Source organism: Stegodyphus dumicola, chromosome 9 (genome assembly GCF_044657685.1).
Source record: "Stegodyphus dumicola isolate Sdum_Otavi_A_Nest chromosome 9, ASM4465768v1".
NCBI classification, from domain to species: domain Eukaryota; kingdom Metazoa; phylum Arthropoda; class Arachnida; order Araneae; family Eresidae; genus Stegodyphus; species Stegodyphus dumicola.
Genome location: NC_140776.1, coordinates 144249852 through 144265837, shown reverse-complemented (window position 1 = coordinate 144265837; position 15986 = coordinate 144249852). Strand labels below are relative to the sequence as shown.

The window sequence follows — 15986 nt, the reverse complement described above, 5'->3', positions numbered from 1 at the left end:
AAGCAGTAGGAGGCGCGAAATCTTCAGTTGTCCCTGGGCGCTGAAAACCCTAGCTACGACTCTGGAATTAATTATTATTTTCAAATACTATTATGCCTGCACTTTGGTTTTGTTGCGCCATAAATACTAATAAAGTGCTTTCTAGCATACCAACCTTACCTAAATGTCTCGAAAATTGCTTGAAATCGATTTAATTTGAAACTAGTGAAAATGTTTAACATTGTACGGAGGCAGATAATGCGAAGCAGAAGAAAATTGAAATTTTTATGTAAAGGCATTTAAAGAAGTTATTATTTAAATAGTATAACTGTGGAATTAAATAAATATATGTCTCTCTACAAAGCCAATTTATTATGTTTTACTCATGCTATGTTGATAATAGCGCATTATCAGATCGCCTGTGCGACACGCTAATCAGACCACCATTCGTGCGACAGCGGAGTAATACAGGGTATGAAAAGTAGTGCACAGGTCAGGTGTCTGCAGCGGTCTTACTATCATCTACCGCGGGCGGTGTGGTGATCTTTCTTAGTCACTTTAAGTCGATTGTTGCAGATTGTCCTGAAAAGAAATTAACGATGGATGAAGAATATGATGCTATTGTTTTGGGCACAGGACTCAAAGTAATTGATTTTATTTGTTTAGACTCACAATCTATATGTATGCTTTGCTACTTTTCAAAATGCGATCTGTTGTACTAATAGATTAAGCCTAATCTCATAAATGATATCAGCCACAGCCCATTCACTGTGACTTTAAAAACATCTTTCATTTTTCATTAGCTTCGAAAATAGATAATTTATTAATTCATTAATTTCTTCAAATTTAAGCTTTAAATTAGGTAGGTAAAAATAACTTCAGCAGGACATTAAACTTTCCTATGTGTCAATCTGTCAATTAGAGTATTTCGTTACACTCTGTTAATCAAGGAGGGAGTTCCTCGATAGTTAACGTGGATGTATTCGGAGTTCGAAAACTGTTAAAGTGTTCAAAAATAGTAAACTTAATTTAACTAATTTGCTTGATGTAGAATAATTGATTTATGTATTTAACGAGAACTGAATGTTCAGTTTTTCTCCATATTATTTTTCAAATATAAAATCCTAAATTTTGTCTTTGAATAAAGAACTATATTTCATGAAAAGTTGAGTGTGTTATATTAATTAACATTTAAAGACATTAATGTTTCTTTTAATTCCCAATAATATGCTGCAGAATTAACCGTTATATTGATTTGATCTTTGGAACTTCCTCTTGTGCCAGTCTGAATAGCTTCATTCAGGTTTATGTATTTTTACTAGGAAGTGATTGCATATTTAGTTGATGAAAATTTCTCCATAATTATGGAGTACATTTGTAACACCTGGTTTTATGATCCCAGGCCACCCATTGCTTGGCATTATATTTTCAAAGATGCCTTTTTATTTTTCTGTGGTTGTGATATGTGGAAGAAGTTAGAAACTTAAAGATTTAAGATTTTGTTATCTCCATCTGCAAAATTGATTGCTTTTCTGATCAAAACCATGCTCAAAAGTACTTTTAAGTTAATTTTATTACCTGTTTCATTGTATTGCTTTTAAATAAATAACTTTTTAGACGTGCAGTCTTTCATGAAATATTATTTGCCAAGGAAAATTGAGTTTATGCATGATTCCTTTTTTTGATATCTCCGTCTTAGCATTAGCAATAGGTATATTTGTATCTTGGTTACCACATTTAAAAGAAGCAGCTTTAAATTGATCTATTTGGGCTTTGATTTTACTAGGCTCCAGGCATTCAATAAATGATTTGGCACAAATCTCTTTTTTGTGAATGAGAGACACCTGTATTTTCATGAACAGTATGATGCATTGTATATAACATCAGTTGCCAGTCTGAGACTTTTAATGATAATATGTAAATGAAAATGCAACTTTTCATTGTAGAAACATTCTGCACTTTTACCTTTATATATGAATGGAATTTTTTTATAATTTCATTGAAGTATTTGTATACAAATTAAAATTAACACCAGTATTCAGCAACTTGATCTTGCAGATAATCTATTATGAAAAACGAAGATACTTTTTTAATTATTTGTGTCTGCAATTCCAACAGTCAGTATGATTAACATATTTATATTTTCAAGTATTGAGACATTAACTAACCCACGCATGTTTTTGTGCATGTGGATTTTGCATTTTTTATTTAATTGTTATTTTCTTGAATAGTATTTGTTTACTAGCTGTAAAAATGTAAGCACTGATCATACAGATTTTTGATTTCTCTCTTAACATTTCTCATGGTTTATATATTTTTTTAATGAACAGAAAAGTACCAATGAGCTGTAAAAGTAGTCAAATGAATGGGTAAAAGTATAGTTTACGGTACCCCTTGGCAAAACATGGATACCGATTTTGTGCAATTCTTTGACTCGTTATTTTGGCTTGCGAAGCGGCAATTTTTGTGCCAAAATAACAAGACAGAAAATTGCACAAACTCGGTATCCATTTACACATCGACTTATTTTCACTTAAAAAAAAATTCCTGAATTCCACAAAAATGACATTGCGCACTCTTATAACTTTATCCATGTACACATCTACCTATTTTTACTTAAAAAAAAAAATCACAGAATTGTACAAACTTGCATTGCACACTCCCTTTACTTTGTCCATGTACACATCGATATATTTTCACTTAAAAAGTCAAAGGAGTGCCAAATTCTACAATATAGGCACACAAAAAAATAGATAATCTCAATAAAATACATTTTAAACCAAACAATAAAATAACATAAGAAAGGAAAAACATGTTATACATTTAAGCACTACCAAAAGCAAATATTCACTTCCCATGATTTTCGAATTTGCTTCGTACACCCAGAGCCACGTAAAAATCAAAATATAAATCATACTCAAATGACTTTTTTCAAACCATGTACTCTTTCTGATTGAATGCTTCACGTAGTGACCATCTGAACCTTTCTTCCTACAAACCCATTCAAATCCATATAAACGGTTTTTACATTCGACTAGACGCATATCCTTCCTACATACAGGACGCTTATAATGGCTACTAAGTAAACCTTCATTTACACACCAGTCAATTAAAGCTCTTTTCCCCTTTCGCTCCAAGTTGTACAGAAACTTCAAATTAATCTTACTACATTCGGCCATTCTACCGTCTAAAGCATCAAACCAACACACACCACAAAAACGCTTACAAAATATCCCATGATTAAAAAATTCCCAGAATCATGCACCCGATTACGTTACAATAGGGTTTCCATAACATTCAACTACTCAGGATACCATAAACGAAACAACAACTTGGCGATAAATCAAACAACAACTTCGCCATAATACAAGGGGTACCTTAAAGTCTACTCTACACAACGAATGTTTTTAAAGCAATTCAAAAAGTTATAAAGGATTGTAAATGTTTGAGAATGTCATAGGTGTTGTGAATGTTAGAATAATCAGACTGCCAAAACTGATACTACATATTTCCACATTTCATCTGGGAATTTTAATATATTTTTACTATTGCTGTTTGAGGATTAGCTTCACCAATTATATAGTAGTAGGTAGTATTGTAGGTTAAATAATATACCAATACAGTCAAAAGTCGTTAATCCGGACTCGTCGGGACTTTGGCGATTCCGGATTATCGGTTTTTACGGATTATAGATCATCAGTTTAAATCTCGTAAGATGGCATGCAGAAATTCTAAAATTAAAAATATGAAACCATAATTTATGAAATAAAGAACAATTATGATCTAAAGGGTATCAAAATTTACAAAAAAAAAGCTTAATATTTATTTGTTTACTTTATTAAACATTTCGTTCAATGTAAGTTGTTTAAGTTGCTTCGTTTTATGTTATAATACTTTCTCTTTAATTCTATAAACAGACATAATTTCGTGTTCAGTTACAAAGTCCCGCTGTTCAAGTCCCGTAATTGCTGTGCCGAGAATACCGACTAACTTGTCAATTGAAATTTTTCATTTTCACTAACCTCTCTGTCACCTTCTTCATGTCTTTATCCATTTTTTTGCATCAATTCCACTTTTTGTTTGATGGACATCGAAACATACTTTCGTTTTGTAGATCCTTTGGGAGCTCCAGCATCAGAAATTCTATTTGACATAATCAAAAGTTCAAGTTTACTGTTATAAAATTGCTCTTAGAGTCTGCAAAAAATAATCTGATCCAATTCGAAGATTAAGAACAACGCAATCATCAACATTAACTGAATTAGATAATTTTAGCTTACTGTCCGTTATACATTAAACGTGCACGCAAAAACGTATTCTGCGCTTGCGCACATGCATATGTGCAGTTGTAAAGGTCTTACGCACACGTGTAAACGCCTATGCGCATGTGTCAACACGGCGCATGTGCAGAAAGTTTTTAGCTTTGAGGTCTGGATTATGGGTGTACGAATTAACGACTTTTGACTGTATTAATTTATATATATAAATATTAAAATACTGTTTTATTTGATCCAAATATATATTAATTAAATTTCTTAATATCAGTCTGATGTAGCGTTTATAACCAGTTTTTTGTTCTTTCCTTGAGGCAAGTATAAATGCATGTGGATGGAGAAGTCTTGTAACTGCTTGAGAAGGATATCGCAACTGATAGTAATAATAAAATTAACCAGTCATCAGTAGTAAAATTCAGTAAATCACTATAGTCCCATATGGTGGGTCTAAAGTTTGGGGAACAGAGAAAAAAATCTTCTGGTGCCAAAATCACCTTTTCTTCCTGCAATGTTTCCATCTTTATTTTTTTTTTTTATGGAAGGTGAAGATAAATTAGAACTTGTTGTTTTTAAATCTGCCATATACACAGGTTTTCAATCTTGGCTGAATTTTTGCAGAAGAATCTTGTCTCTCGGCTTAATATCAGGAAATGTACAATAATTGTAGTAGCATTCTGTCTAGAATTTAGTGCTTTTTTAAACAGATGAATTTTACAAGATATAAATAAAGTAAATGGGTCAGTGTGTAGAATAATATACTGAAAACTTGTTTCATTTACAGTGTTTCCAAAGGCAGTTTAAAAAAAAAAAAATCTTAAAGGTTACAGATTTTAAATTATGTCCAAAGTGGCGTGAGTTACCTTTATGTATTAAATATCATGTTCTTCGCACTTAAACCATAAAATTCAATTCAACAGCAATATTGCAAAATAATTTTAAAATGATCATATCTTTAGTTTCCGATACACAATCTTGTGCGCTGGAGATAAAAATGTTTTTTCTGAATAATGTTGCCATTGCTCACTTTGAAACCCTTGAGTTTGTTAATCAAAAATTCGTTAAAGTTTTATGAAATTGATAGTAAAAAAAATCAAAATTTGCTCTTCCAGATGCTCATATTCATTGGAAGATAACATTATTCAAAATTTGATGGCTTTAGTTACCGTTGTCTTACCACAATGCGAGAAACACGTACATTTATGCAGATTCTTCATAATTTAATTTCCTTAATAAGGAAAAAGAAGGGGGGAAACTTTTAGGAGTAGAGAATAAATCAAAAATTTCTAAGTTTGTCATAACTTTAAAAGCATAGTGTATGTTTAATATTCCCTCTGTCAGATTGTCCTCAGACAGATTGTCCTCAGTCCCAAATTGTCCAGATTTGAATACTTTTGTAGTGTATTGATGCTGATGATTTTGCCGGAACATTTTTCAGAAATTTCAGGATGCTACGTTATCTAACGTTTACTTATTAAGCATTCCCTCCTTAAATCAGTACCAAATTAGATTAAAAAATCCAGGATTCGCATACCCTTAAGCTATGCCCCATTTTGTAAGGACTCTTCCACCAGTAATCACATAAAACTATCTTCTAGCTAATCAATTGTGAATTCAATGATGCATACTGCCCATTTCCCTTAAAAAATCCACCACAAAGGCAGAGAGACCTCGAGGCTTTGCCTTATTCACATAAACATGATCTTTCTGATATACTGGGTGGTAGAGCCTTTACAAAATAGGGCCTTAAGAGTGTGCAAACCCTGTAAATTTGTTTCTGAATATCTAAACTGTTCCAAAATAAGTGCCAGATTTGTGAAAAATAAAAACTGCGAGTGAAAGAACTAAGTTGTGATAATTTTAATTGCAAATAAAATAATTTCGACTTATATTTAAGGATTTTTTTGCACATTATATAGCCAGGTTATATATATGCCAGCTTTTGCGAAAGAACATTTTGCCAACGAGGTACATGTTCGTAAAATTAAAAATACATTGTCAAGCTTTTCTGCTTCTATATTTTGAAAAGCGACTTCAACAGCATCAATTAAGTAGTCAATATTCTTTGTCGGCATCTGATATTACAATGACTATTTTTTGTTAAAAAACCTGAGATCAAGTACATTTAATTCCGGAATATTTGGAGGTTGACATTGTAGGTGCAAATTCCATCCATCTATTAACATTATTCTGTGATACTGGGATCATCCACTGCCAAATGAGGCTTGGCATTTTCCAGTTGTCTGTGTATAGAACTAGATTTTTCATTACTTGGAAATTTTCTTCTTTGTTAACAGTTCCTACAATTTTTGTCAGAGCAGCTCCTTTTGCATGATTTTATTTATTTATTTATTTATTTATTTTTACATTTTCTGAATAAACGAAGGACTATATTCCAATTTTTCAACTAAACATTTTGTTTCTGTTTGAGTCCTATCTGGGTCTTGCAACCGCTGCCATAAATATAACTTTGGGGGACTACTCTTATATGTGCCCTCGCTTGGTGACTAATTTCTCACCAAATATTTTTGGCGAGAAACTCCACGGTGCCATATTACTATCTAAATTTGTCGTCTACATTTTCAACTTTAATCCTAAATGTCTCCAAAAACACGGTTTTCACACATGCAAAAACCACGTTTTGAACACATAATTTAAGCTAAAAATCCGAAACAAAAACAAAAAATTTAGCTAGCAAAAACAAAGTTTCTAACCAAAAATATTTGACAAGAATCCATGTACACAGCAATATGTTTTAACTTTAAAAAAATCTACAAATTGCACAATCTAGGCAGTGAAAGAATCCAAGAACTACGCACACCTCCCTTTAATAAATTAACGTAACAACAATAAATTTCAAAGAATACCATGTACACAGCATCCTGTTTAAACTTAAAAAAACATCTACGAATTGCACAATCTAGGCATTGCGCACAAATGTGAACAAAAGTGCCGTGATTTTGCTATATCATATGTCTTTCTGAGATTCAAAATTTTGAAAGTAACAATAAAAACTTCCTCCAGAGTTAACTTACTACACAAAAACCACGATTTAAATCTTAAACTCCGCTTACAGCCACATAACTTTACCAGCAACCACTTGACTGCAAATCCACACAAGAACTATCAGAAATGCCCTTCCTCGTCCAAGTTCTTATAGCAGCTCTGCATTTCGGACTCCGTTTTAAAAGTCCCACAGAAATTTCAAAAATACACTTCGATCCTCATAAACACACCTGTGAACAAAATACTCACTAACAACTCCAACATCGTACCTTTTAATACTAAATTTACTTTCCACACAATCTAAAATACGCAACTAAAATCTTGCAACCACGTCAATCATTGCAACATAGGCCATTTCAAAACACACTCGACATGAACCAATGAGCAATTAAACCATTGCAGCAAAAGAGTTAACTTTCAACATCAAAAGGGTTGCCATAGAAACAACATCATCCCCCAAACCAGTGCAGAATACATATCACCACATTTGGTGATCTTAGGGCATATATCAGAGTAGAGCCAACTTTGGTAATAAACCTTTTTCTTTTGCAACGCCTGAAACTGATGTAAAACGAAATGCTGGTTTTCGTGGTATAAAACCATTTTTCTTCGTTACAAATATGATCCAACATTTCCGAAAAGCATCCATTGGGTTGAACGTGCTGTAAACAGAATCGAATTATGTTGAGCTTATATTTTTCTGTTAGACTTGGCTTAAACCTTCTGATCATAATACGTCCCGCAGATTAGATTTCATTCCCTATTGTGTAAGTAAAACCCACTTTTAAATAATTTTTATGTTTGCTGTGTTTGTAAGGAATTAGAGAACAAATATATGACTAAAGAAACCTGTCCTATTTTGCCAAATGCGTCGGGTTGCACTTTGTAAACTGCTTTACACCACGTGAAATTTAACTTGTACTGTAAGAATAAAATATTTGTTACATTTCATTTAACTTTATTATTTATTCATATGCAGTGTAAGGTTATTTTCACAATATCTTAGACGATTGAGACATATTGTCCGAGGAGATTTCCAGGAAACTGAAAAAGTTAAAAACTTCAAACTCATATTACACTTCTTTTAGCATGTCAACATTAAATGAAACTACTTTTCATAGTTAAATTTTAATCATGCAGAAGTCAGGTCGAAATGGTTAATGGTAGATGAAATACGCTTCAAAACTTGATAATCCTGTGTAATGTTAATTTAGGAAAACTAACAGCACACAATATGCTTCTCAGTGAATAACTTCGTTTTATTGGGACATCTTTGATTTTGCTCAGTGGCTGAGAAAACCTTTTTTTTTTTTTTTTTTTTTCCAATCTGCATTTACAAATTTTTTGTGAACTTACATTGTAAATTTCATCATCATTTATTTTTGAAGTCTTTGCCTGCTTACAGAAACAAGATATTGTACTATGATGAGCATTAAATTTCATAGCTGCAGCATTTATAGCATCATGGCTTAGCTTCATTTTTCAAATGCTGCAAAAAAAATTGCAATACAATGTTATGCTCTTTATTATCATTGTCCTTCTTTAGGATATTTTTGAAATTATTATTCATAATTACAGTTATCACTTTTTTATTAGGTCGAGTCACGCTACTCCTTTTCCCCATTACTTCACATTCAAGTTAACATTGCTTCTAACACCTAGTATACCACGTTATATTCATTGTAAGTACAGTCAGAAGTCATTAATTGGGACACCCATAATTCGGAATAATCTATAATCCTAACCTCAAAGCTACAAACTTTCTGCGCATGCGTAAACGCATATACGTTTACGCATGCGCGTTTAATGTATAACCGACGGTATAAGCTAAGCTAAAATTATCTAATTATCTATTTCAGTTAATGTTGCAGATTGCATTGTTCCTTAATCTTCGAATTGGAGATCCGGCTTATTATTTTTTGCAGACTCTTAGAGCAATTTTATAAAAGTAAGCTTGAACTTTCGATTATGTCAAAAAGAATTTCCGATTCTGGAGCTGCCAAAGGATATCTACAAAGCGAATACACGTTTCGATGTCCATCAAAAAGTGGAATTGCTGCAAAAAATGAATAAAGGCATATCCTTTGTTTCTCTAACAATTCCGAAATCTGTTTATCAATTTCACACTGTTCTGTGGCGGATGGGGGGGTGGAAACGCCACGGCACTATCCTTATCTTCAGGGCAGATTTTTTTATTTTATTCGGCTTATAATTCCTTACTAAAAATAGTATTTCATCTCGATGTACTCTGTCTTTGATATGATTTAAATCAAATTCCTCATCATTACAATTCACTTCCGATAGTGAAGTGACACAGAGGTTATTGAAAACGAAAAAATTTCGATTGACAAATTAGTCAGTATTCTCGACACGGCAATTATAAGACTTGAACAGTGGAACTTTGTAACTGAACAAGAAATTATGTCTGTTTATAGAATTAAAGAGAAAGCATTATCACGTAAAACGAAGCAACTTAAATAACTTACATTGAAAGAAATGTTTAATAAAGTAAACAAATAAACATTAAGTTTTTTTTTTTTTTTTCTAAATTTTGATACCCTTCAGATCATAATTGTTCTTTATTTCATAAATTGCGGTTTCATATTTTTAATTTTATAATTTCTGCATGCCATCTTACCAGATTTAAACTAATGATCTATAATCCGAAAAAATCGATAATCTGGAATCGCCAAAGTCCCGATGAGTCCGGATTAACCGATGAGTCCGGATTTTGACTGTATATTGTATATTTTATTGGTAGTGTTCTACTTAACTGCATTGAAAGTTATTTATGACTGCACCTACTTGAAATGTAGCAACTAATTTGGGATGAGGAAATATTAAATTTTGTAATGTTTTATTGGCAGAAAAATATTTTTTCATTTTGATATTAAAAATTTTTTAAAAATCTTTTCTAGGAATGCATTTTGAGTGGAATGCTTTCTGTAAGCGGCCGGAAAGTTCTTCACATGGATCGCAATAAATACTATGGTGGAGAAAGTGCATCAATCACCCCACTTGAAGAATTATTTGCCAAGTTTAACATGCCAGCTACTCAGCTGGAAGAATATGGCAGATCTAGAGATTGGAATGTTGATTTAATACCAAAGTTTTTAATGGCTAATGGTAACTTATAATTTTTTTTGTATTCTATTTTTATTAGAAGTACCTTATCTTAAAATTTGTATATTAGTGTAAACTGATTAATAAATATCAGTATTTCATTAACATTGAACTGATGCTAAAAAAAGAACATATGTTAATTTTGAAAAGGAATTTGAATGTAATTTAAGGAGAAAAATTGTTACAATTTTGTTTAAAATACCTTAAAATTTGGTTATAATAAATAGTATGTACCTAATGCAGTGTTGGATGTTCATTTGGTTAATGGAGACGTAGATTTACACTTTAAAATTTAATGATAAGTTTTTTTTTTTTTTTTTTCAGTGAAAAAATTTGTTTTTCTTATAAATATATAATGTGACCAGGGAATTTGTGAGCTGATGAAATAGAAAGCTTTACATTTCTACAGAAATGTGCCATTTTGCGCAATGACGAAATGCGAAAATTCACATTCTATGATTTTGTACATCTCTAAATGACCAAATTTTATACAAATGCAATGTAAAAAATTGCAAATATAGTGTTAGAATTCAGAAAAAATTGGTTTGGAAAGAGTCATATTTCGTTTACAACAACTGTTCGCTTTATTTATTACTGCTTATGTGCAGTGCTAAGGTTGTGTTATTTTCTGCTTTTTAGCAAAAACAGATCGCTATATGCTTAGAGAGAACAAACTAGAAAAAATAGAGGAGGATTTCTCAAAAAGGTGTTTTATTATGAGGACTACTTAAAAAAAGTGCAGCCTTCTTATGTAAATTGGTTTCTGTTCGAAAAGTCAGAAACTTCTGTAAGTGTGACCTGGTTATATGGGAACATACACAAACTGAAGATCAGTTTCTAGCTAGAAAATGTGAAACTGATCCTCAGCGCCATTATGCAGTTCGATGTTTTTCATAAAAGTGTGAGCACCCTTATGTAAGTCCGATTTTCTTTTTATTTACTGATTAATGAATAAATTACTGTAAATTAGGTAAGTATATTTTTTAATGTGATAAAAAATTATTTAAATTTCAGTATTTTTACTATCTGCATTCTTAATTCTTAAAAAAATTTTCTCTCTGGTTGTTTCAAAGTGAATTGGAGGAAAAAATAAATTCATAGGTCATATCTAGAATTATTTTCGTGACTTCAAAATACAGCTAATAAAATTTTGACACTAGCAGAAGTGCCAGCTTTTCCAATTTCTGACTGTATTACTGCTCACTCAGTTTACAACATAGTTCTCCCGCCTTTCTGTTATTCTTAAAATCTCTCACAATGTTTATGAAAGTTTTCTTAATACTTCATTATTTGCATTCAAAAAAGTGATTTTTTTTTTTCATCTATTGCTTGGTGTTTCTAAATTACATGTAAAAGAAAACCAAAGTTGTTTCATCGGTGATACATTATGGCACGCCTTTTGCTTTTATGCAAGAGCACGTGTCCGAAAATGTCATGTTCTACTTCTCCAGTGAGCATCAAGTTCTGCTGCAAGTCATCGGGCATGCATTAGCCAGTAAGCACTAAGCAAGATCAAAGCTGTTATTTCATTCATCTTGCCACTGATTGTTGCAAGTTCCATGTGCTTTTGAGAAAGAGTTTAAGGAAATGTGATCTTTCATCTTATAGTCTGCAAGGAAGGTAAAATATTCATGTACTTTTCAAAAATCATACACAGACGACTTTCTTCTATTATTTTGGCAAGGAAATAGAATACAAATCTCATTTGTCATTTCAATTTCTGATCTTGCATGTTGGAAAAGCCTCTGTTCTTAAACATTTGTGCTTACAGAACACAAGGACGTTTCTATTGGAAAAAAAAAAAAAAAAAAGTTAGATTTTTCTTTGGGAACAAAGGTCCAGAAAGTTAATGCAGAATGCGTGTTCTCTACTTTTTTACTAAAGCGCAACCTGCCACTTATTAGATCATCCTGGAGCTTTATTTAGAAAAATGTTTCCCGACAATCAAAACGCTAAGAAATACTTAACTGCAAGGGCAAAAACAGCTACAATCATTAAAGAAATGAGTATGAAAAATAAATCTTTAGTTATTGGTTGCATTAACTCAGTTCCAGCCTGCCTCTCTACAGATGGAAGCAATAATACCTGGGCAAAACTGTATCTAATTGTTGGCTCTTTCTTTAATCCAGAATCTTCAGAAATGGAGTAGTTTTCTTTTTGTCCCCACTTTAGAAGGAGATTCTAGAGTCTTTAATATAGCACAGGTAATTAGTAAAACTTTAAAAGAAATGCAGTTCATCTGGATAATTGTTCAGGACTTGGTGTCAACAATGCACCAGATGATAGGCAACTTTTACATGTTGCTGGAATCTTTATGAAAGAAAGTTGAGATATGCAAACCTCTTAAATTTAGCAGCTGAAAAAGAAGCAGTTTCTTTGCCAATAAGTGTGAATGAACACATTGTTGATATTTATTATTATCTTGAAAAAAGTTGTCAAAGGAAAGACAAATTTTAACTAATCCAACAACTGCATAATACTGAAATAAGAAAAAATTTGAAACTTATATGTACATGCTGATTATCTTTAGAGAAATGTTTATTTAGAGTGCTCAGTCAATGGAACCCACTTACACATTTTCAGAAAGAAGTAACTGCTTCTGAGTTAAGGTAAAAGGCTGTATTGAAAGTTATAAAATACTTCTATAAACTTGGATAAAGTTATAAAAGCAGCAAAGATTGACACCCAGTGGAGTTTCATTGGAAAACTGAAAGGCTCCAATGGAATTTTAAATTACAGTGAAGTGTCTTGAATAGACCATTCTGACAATTCAATGCAGAGTGCAAGAGAATTTTCAGTGTAACTAAAATGAGGACTAAATTTGAATCCAATATTAGCGATGCCACATTTGAAAAACTTTTATTAGCTAAAGGATATTAGAACCAAAGAGTTTCTTAACAAAAGCAAAATCTGCCACTGTTCTTAGCATTTGTACAAAAACTGATTAAAGTATTATTTTTCTATTAAAATATGCAAATAATAAAAATGTTGTACATGCTAGTATTTTTTTACTGTTTGCATTTAAGAATTAGTAACTGAATTGTCAGATATTAATTAGTTACTATTTCAAGTTAATTTATTATTAAAAAATATTTTTGTATATATTTTTGTCATGAAAATTCTTCTGATTTAAAAAAAAAATCTGTACTGTTCTGTTATCAGGATTGGATGCAGAAATCTATGTATATGTTTATGTATGCACGTGTATACCGATTATGACCACCCTCCATCTATAACTTGCGCAGCTAATGTTAGAGCATATAAAGCAGCTATGCATTGGCTTTTCGAACATAATTCTTTTCCAAACATAATGGGAAAAGAAGTGGATTTATCAGACTTCAATAAAGGTCAAATCATTATTGCTCGGCAACTGAGAATATCAGTATTAGAACCGGCACGTTTAGTAGGCTGTTAATGTGCAGTTGTTGTGAGCACATGACGAAAGAGTATGGATGGTGAAATGGACAAGTTGCCAATCAGTGGTGTGTCGCCGATGGCAAATTTTTTCTGTGGAACATTGTTCGCCATGGCTGAAGAGCTACAACTGCCGAAATCATCACCAGCTGCAACCGAGGTGACACAGACAGTATTTTTTAACACTATGTGCAGCGTACATTCCTGCGAATGGGCCTAGTCAGCCGGAGGCCAAATGTTGTTCCTGTACTGACAGCACGTCATTGCCATCTGCATCTGCAATGGGCCAAGAAATGTCGGAATTGGATATTAGAAGAATGGAAACAAGTTGTATGGTCCGACGAATCTCGTTTCCTGGTTCATCACATCAACAGGCGTGTGCTAATACGACGATTTCAAATGAAACCCTGGCTCCCGAATGCACAGTTGCACCGAAACAAGCTGCTGACGAAAATATTATGGTTTAAATGTTTTCATGGAGCACATTAGGACCCATTATTCGCATAGAACAATCCCTGACGTCTGTGCGCTATGTGAACATCGCTGCAGATAGGTTCACCCATTCATGACAACAGTATTTCCGCTAACATGATAATGCGCTATGTCATAAGAGTCGAATCATCAGGGAATAGTTCCAGGAACATTCTAGTGATTTTCAAGTCATGTCTTGGCCTGAAAATTCACTTGCCATTAATCCAGTAGAGCATTTGTGGTCCCACCTGGAAAACCAAATTCGTGCTGCCACACTACCCCCTCGCAATGTACGGGAATCGCAGAACCAGTGATGAGTGCTTGATACCTCAGGCAACCTATCAGCATCTTATGGAGTCAATGCTATGCCGGGTTCTGGCAGTTTTAAGGGCTTAAGGTGGTCCTACATGTTATTAACAGAGAGGGGTCATAATGTAATGGCCCTTCAGTGTATATGTACATTTGTGTACAGATCTACGTACATATACACTGAAGTTGCATATACACTCACAAAATCTCCCCCCCCTTTTAAGGATTGTAGATTGGTAAGTATGCAGTAGTTCCAAAATTGAATTTCTGCTAAATAAGTAAAGTGGTTAAAGAACTGCAGAAATTATGGAAAATGATACTGAGTTGTCCAAAGAAAGACCAAGGATTTATTATAGAAATGGCAAGTCATGATATGATTTAAAAAACAAAATAACTGCAGCTTTTATTGATAGCCATAAAAAATTATATCGGTGATAGAATATTGAAAATTTAGTAAAGATATTTTATTAATATGTGGTTAATGTTCATGCCTCGTTCATTTCTTTTGTGCAAAGCAGTTTCGTATTTTGATGAAAACTCGGTTTAATTTGTTTGCGTTCATGAAAACGTCATCACCCTTACACCAATCAAGCATTTTTCAAGAAGTTGTGGCCAGACTATGACAATTTAGCATATTCCCTAAAATATTTATTTCATTTTCTGCTTAACTAATTATTCAGAAATTGAATATAAAATTGGACTTGCATGAGGGTGCACATACCACTATGAAAGTTGCTTTATTCAATTGCATACCATTATGAAGGTTGCTTTATTAAAAGTAGAAACTGATCTTAGTTTTATACAGTTCCTTATGCCAGAGCACACTTGCAAGCTTTCTCTCTTTTCTTAAATTTTTCTTAATTGCTCTTTCATGAAATTCTTAGTGTGATACCGTTTTGAGAATATCTCTCACAGTCTGTGAACTTTGCAAAAAGTTAATTGCCCTCAAGCTTTTGAGGGTTTGGTTATTCAAAAAGTACCATTTTTATTTAAACTTATGCTGTCTACAGTAACAAATAGTTTTATAATGTCAATGATACTGTGCATAGAGATAATAAATTTGTATATCTTCTTCTTTCTCTCTTCTTTAAAATTTTTATCAACTGATAATGTAGCTCTTACTTTTTTGATACTCTTCGTATCTTACTTAAATAAATGCAGAGACAAGATTTTAAAATTCAAGTACTGTGTGAGTTATTTTATTTAATAATAGAGGCTGACCGTTATCATACGACAACAGTTAGCATTGTTTTTATTTAAAAAAGTAACTAAATATTTGTATAGGTTCCCTTTATTTTCCATTAGTACAGTTAAGACTTGTTAAAAAGACCCTCATGTGTCGTACACGTAAATGATTCCATAACAAGTCTCTCTGTAGTGGAAATACATTTAATATACTCTCATCAGTTGGAT

General features: G+C 32.4%; 1 protein-coding gene across 1 annotated transcript in view; it reads left to right on the top strand.

Annotated features, from left to right (window-relative positions):
- The first annotated feature begins 462 nt into the window (after positions 1-462).
- Positions 463-15986, top strand: part of Gdi (GDP dissociation inhibitor) — a 39790-nt gene continuing 24266 nt past the window's right edge. The window contains exons 1-2 of the mRNA XM_035366181.2: positions 463-623; positions 10175-10382. Coding sequence (XP_035222072.1) covers positions 579-623; positions 10175-10382 — 253 coding nt within the window. The 5' untranslated portion in view covers positions 463-578. The remainder of the gene's footprint in view (positions 624-10174; positions 10383-15986) is intronic.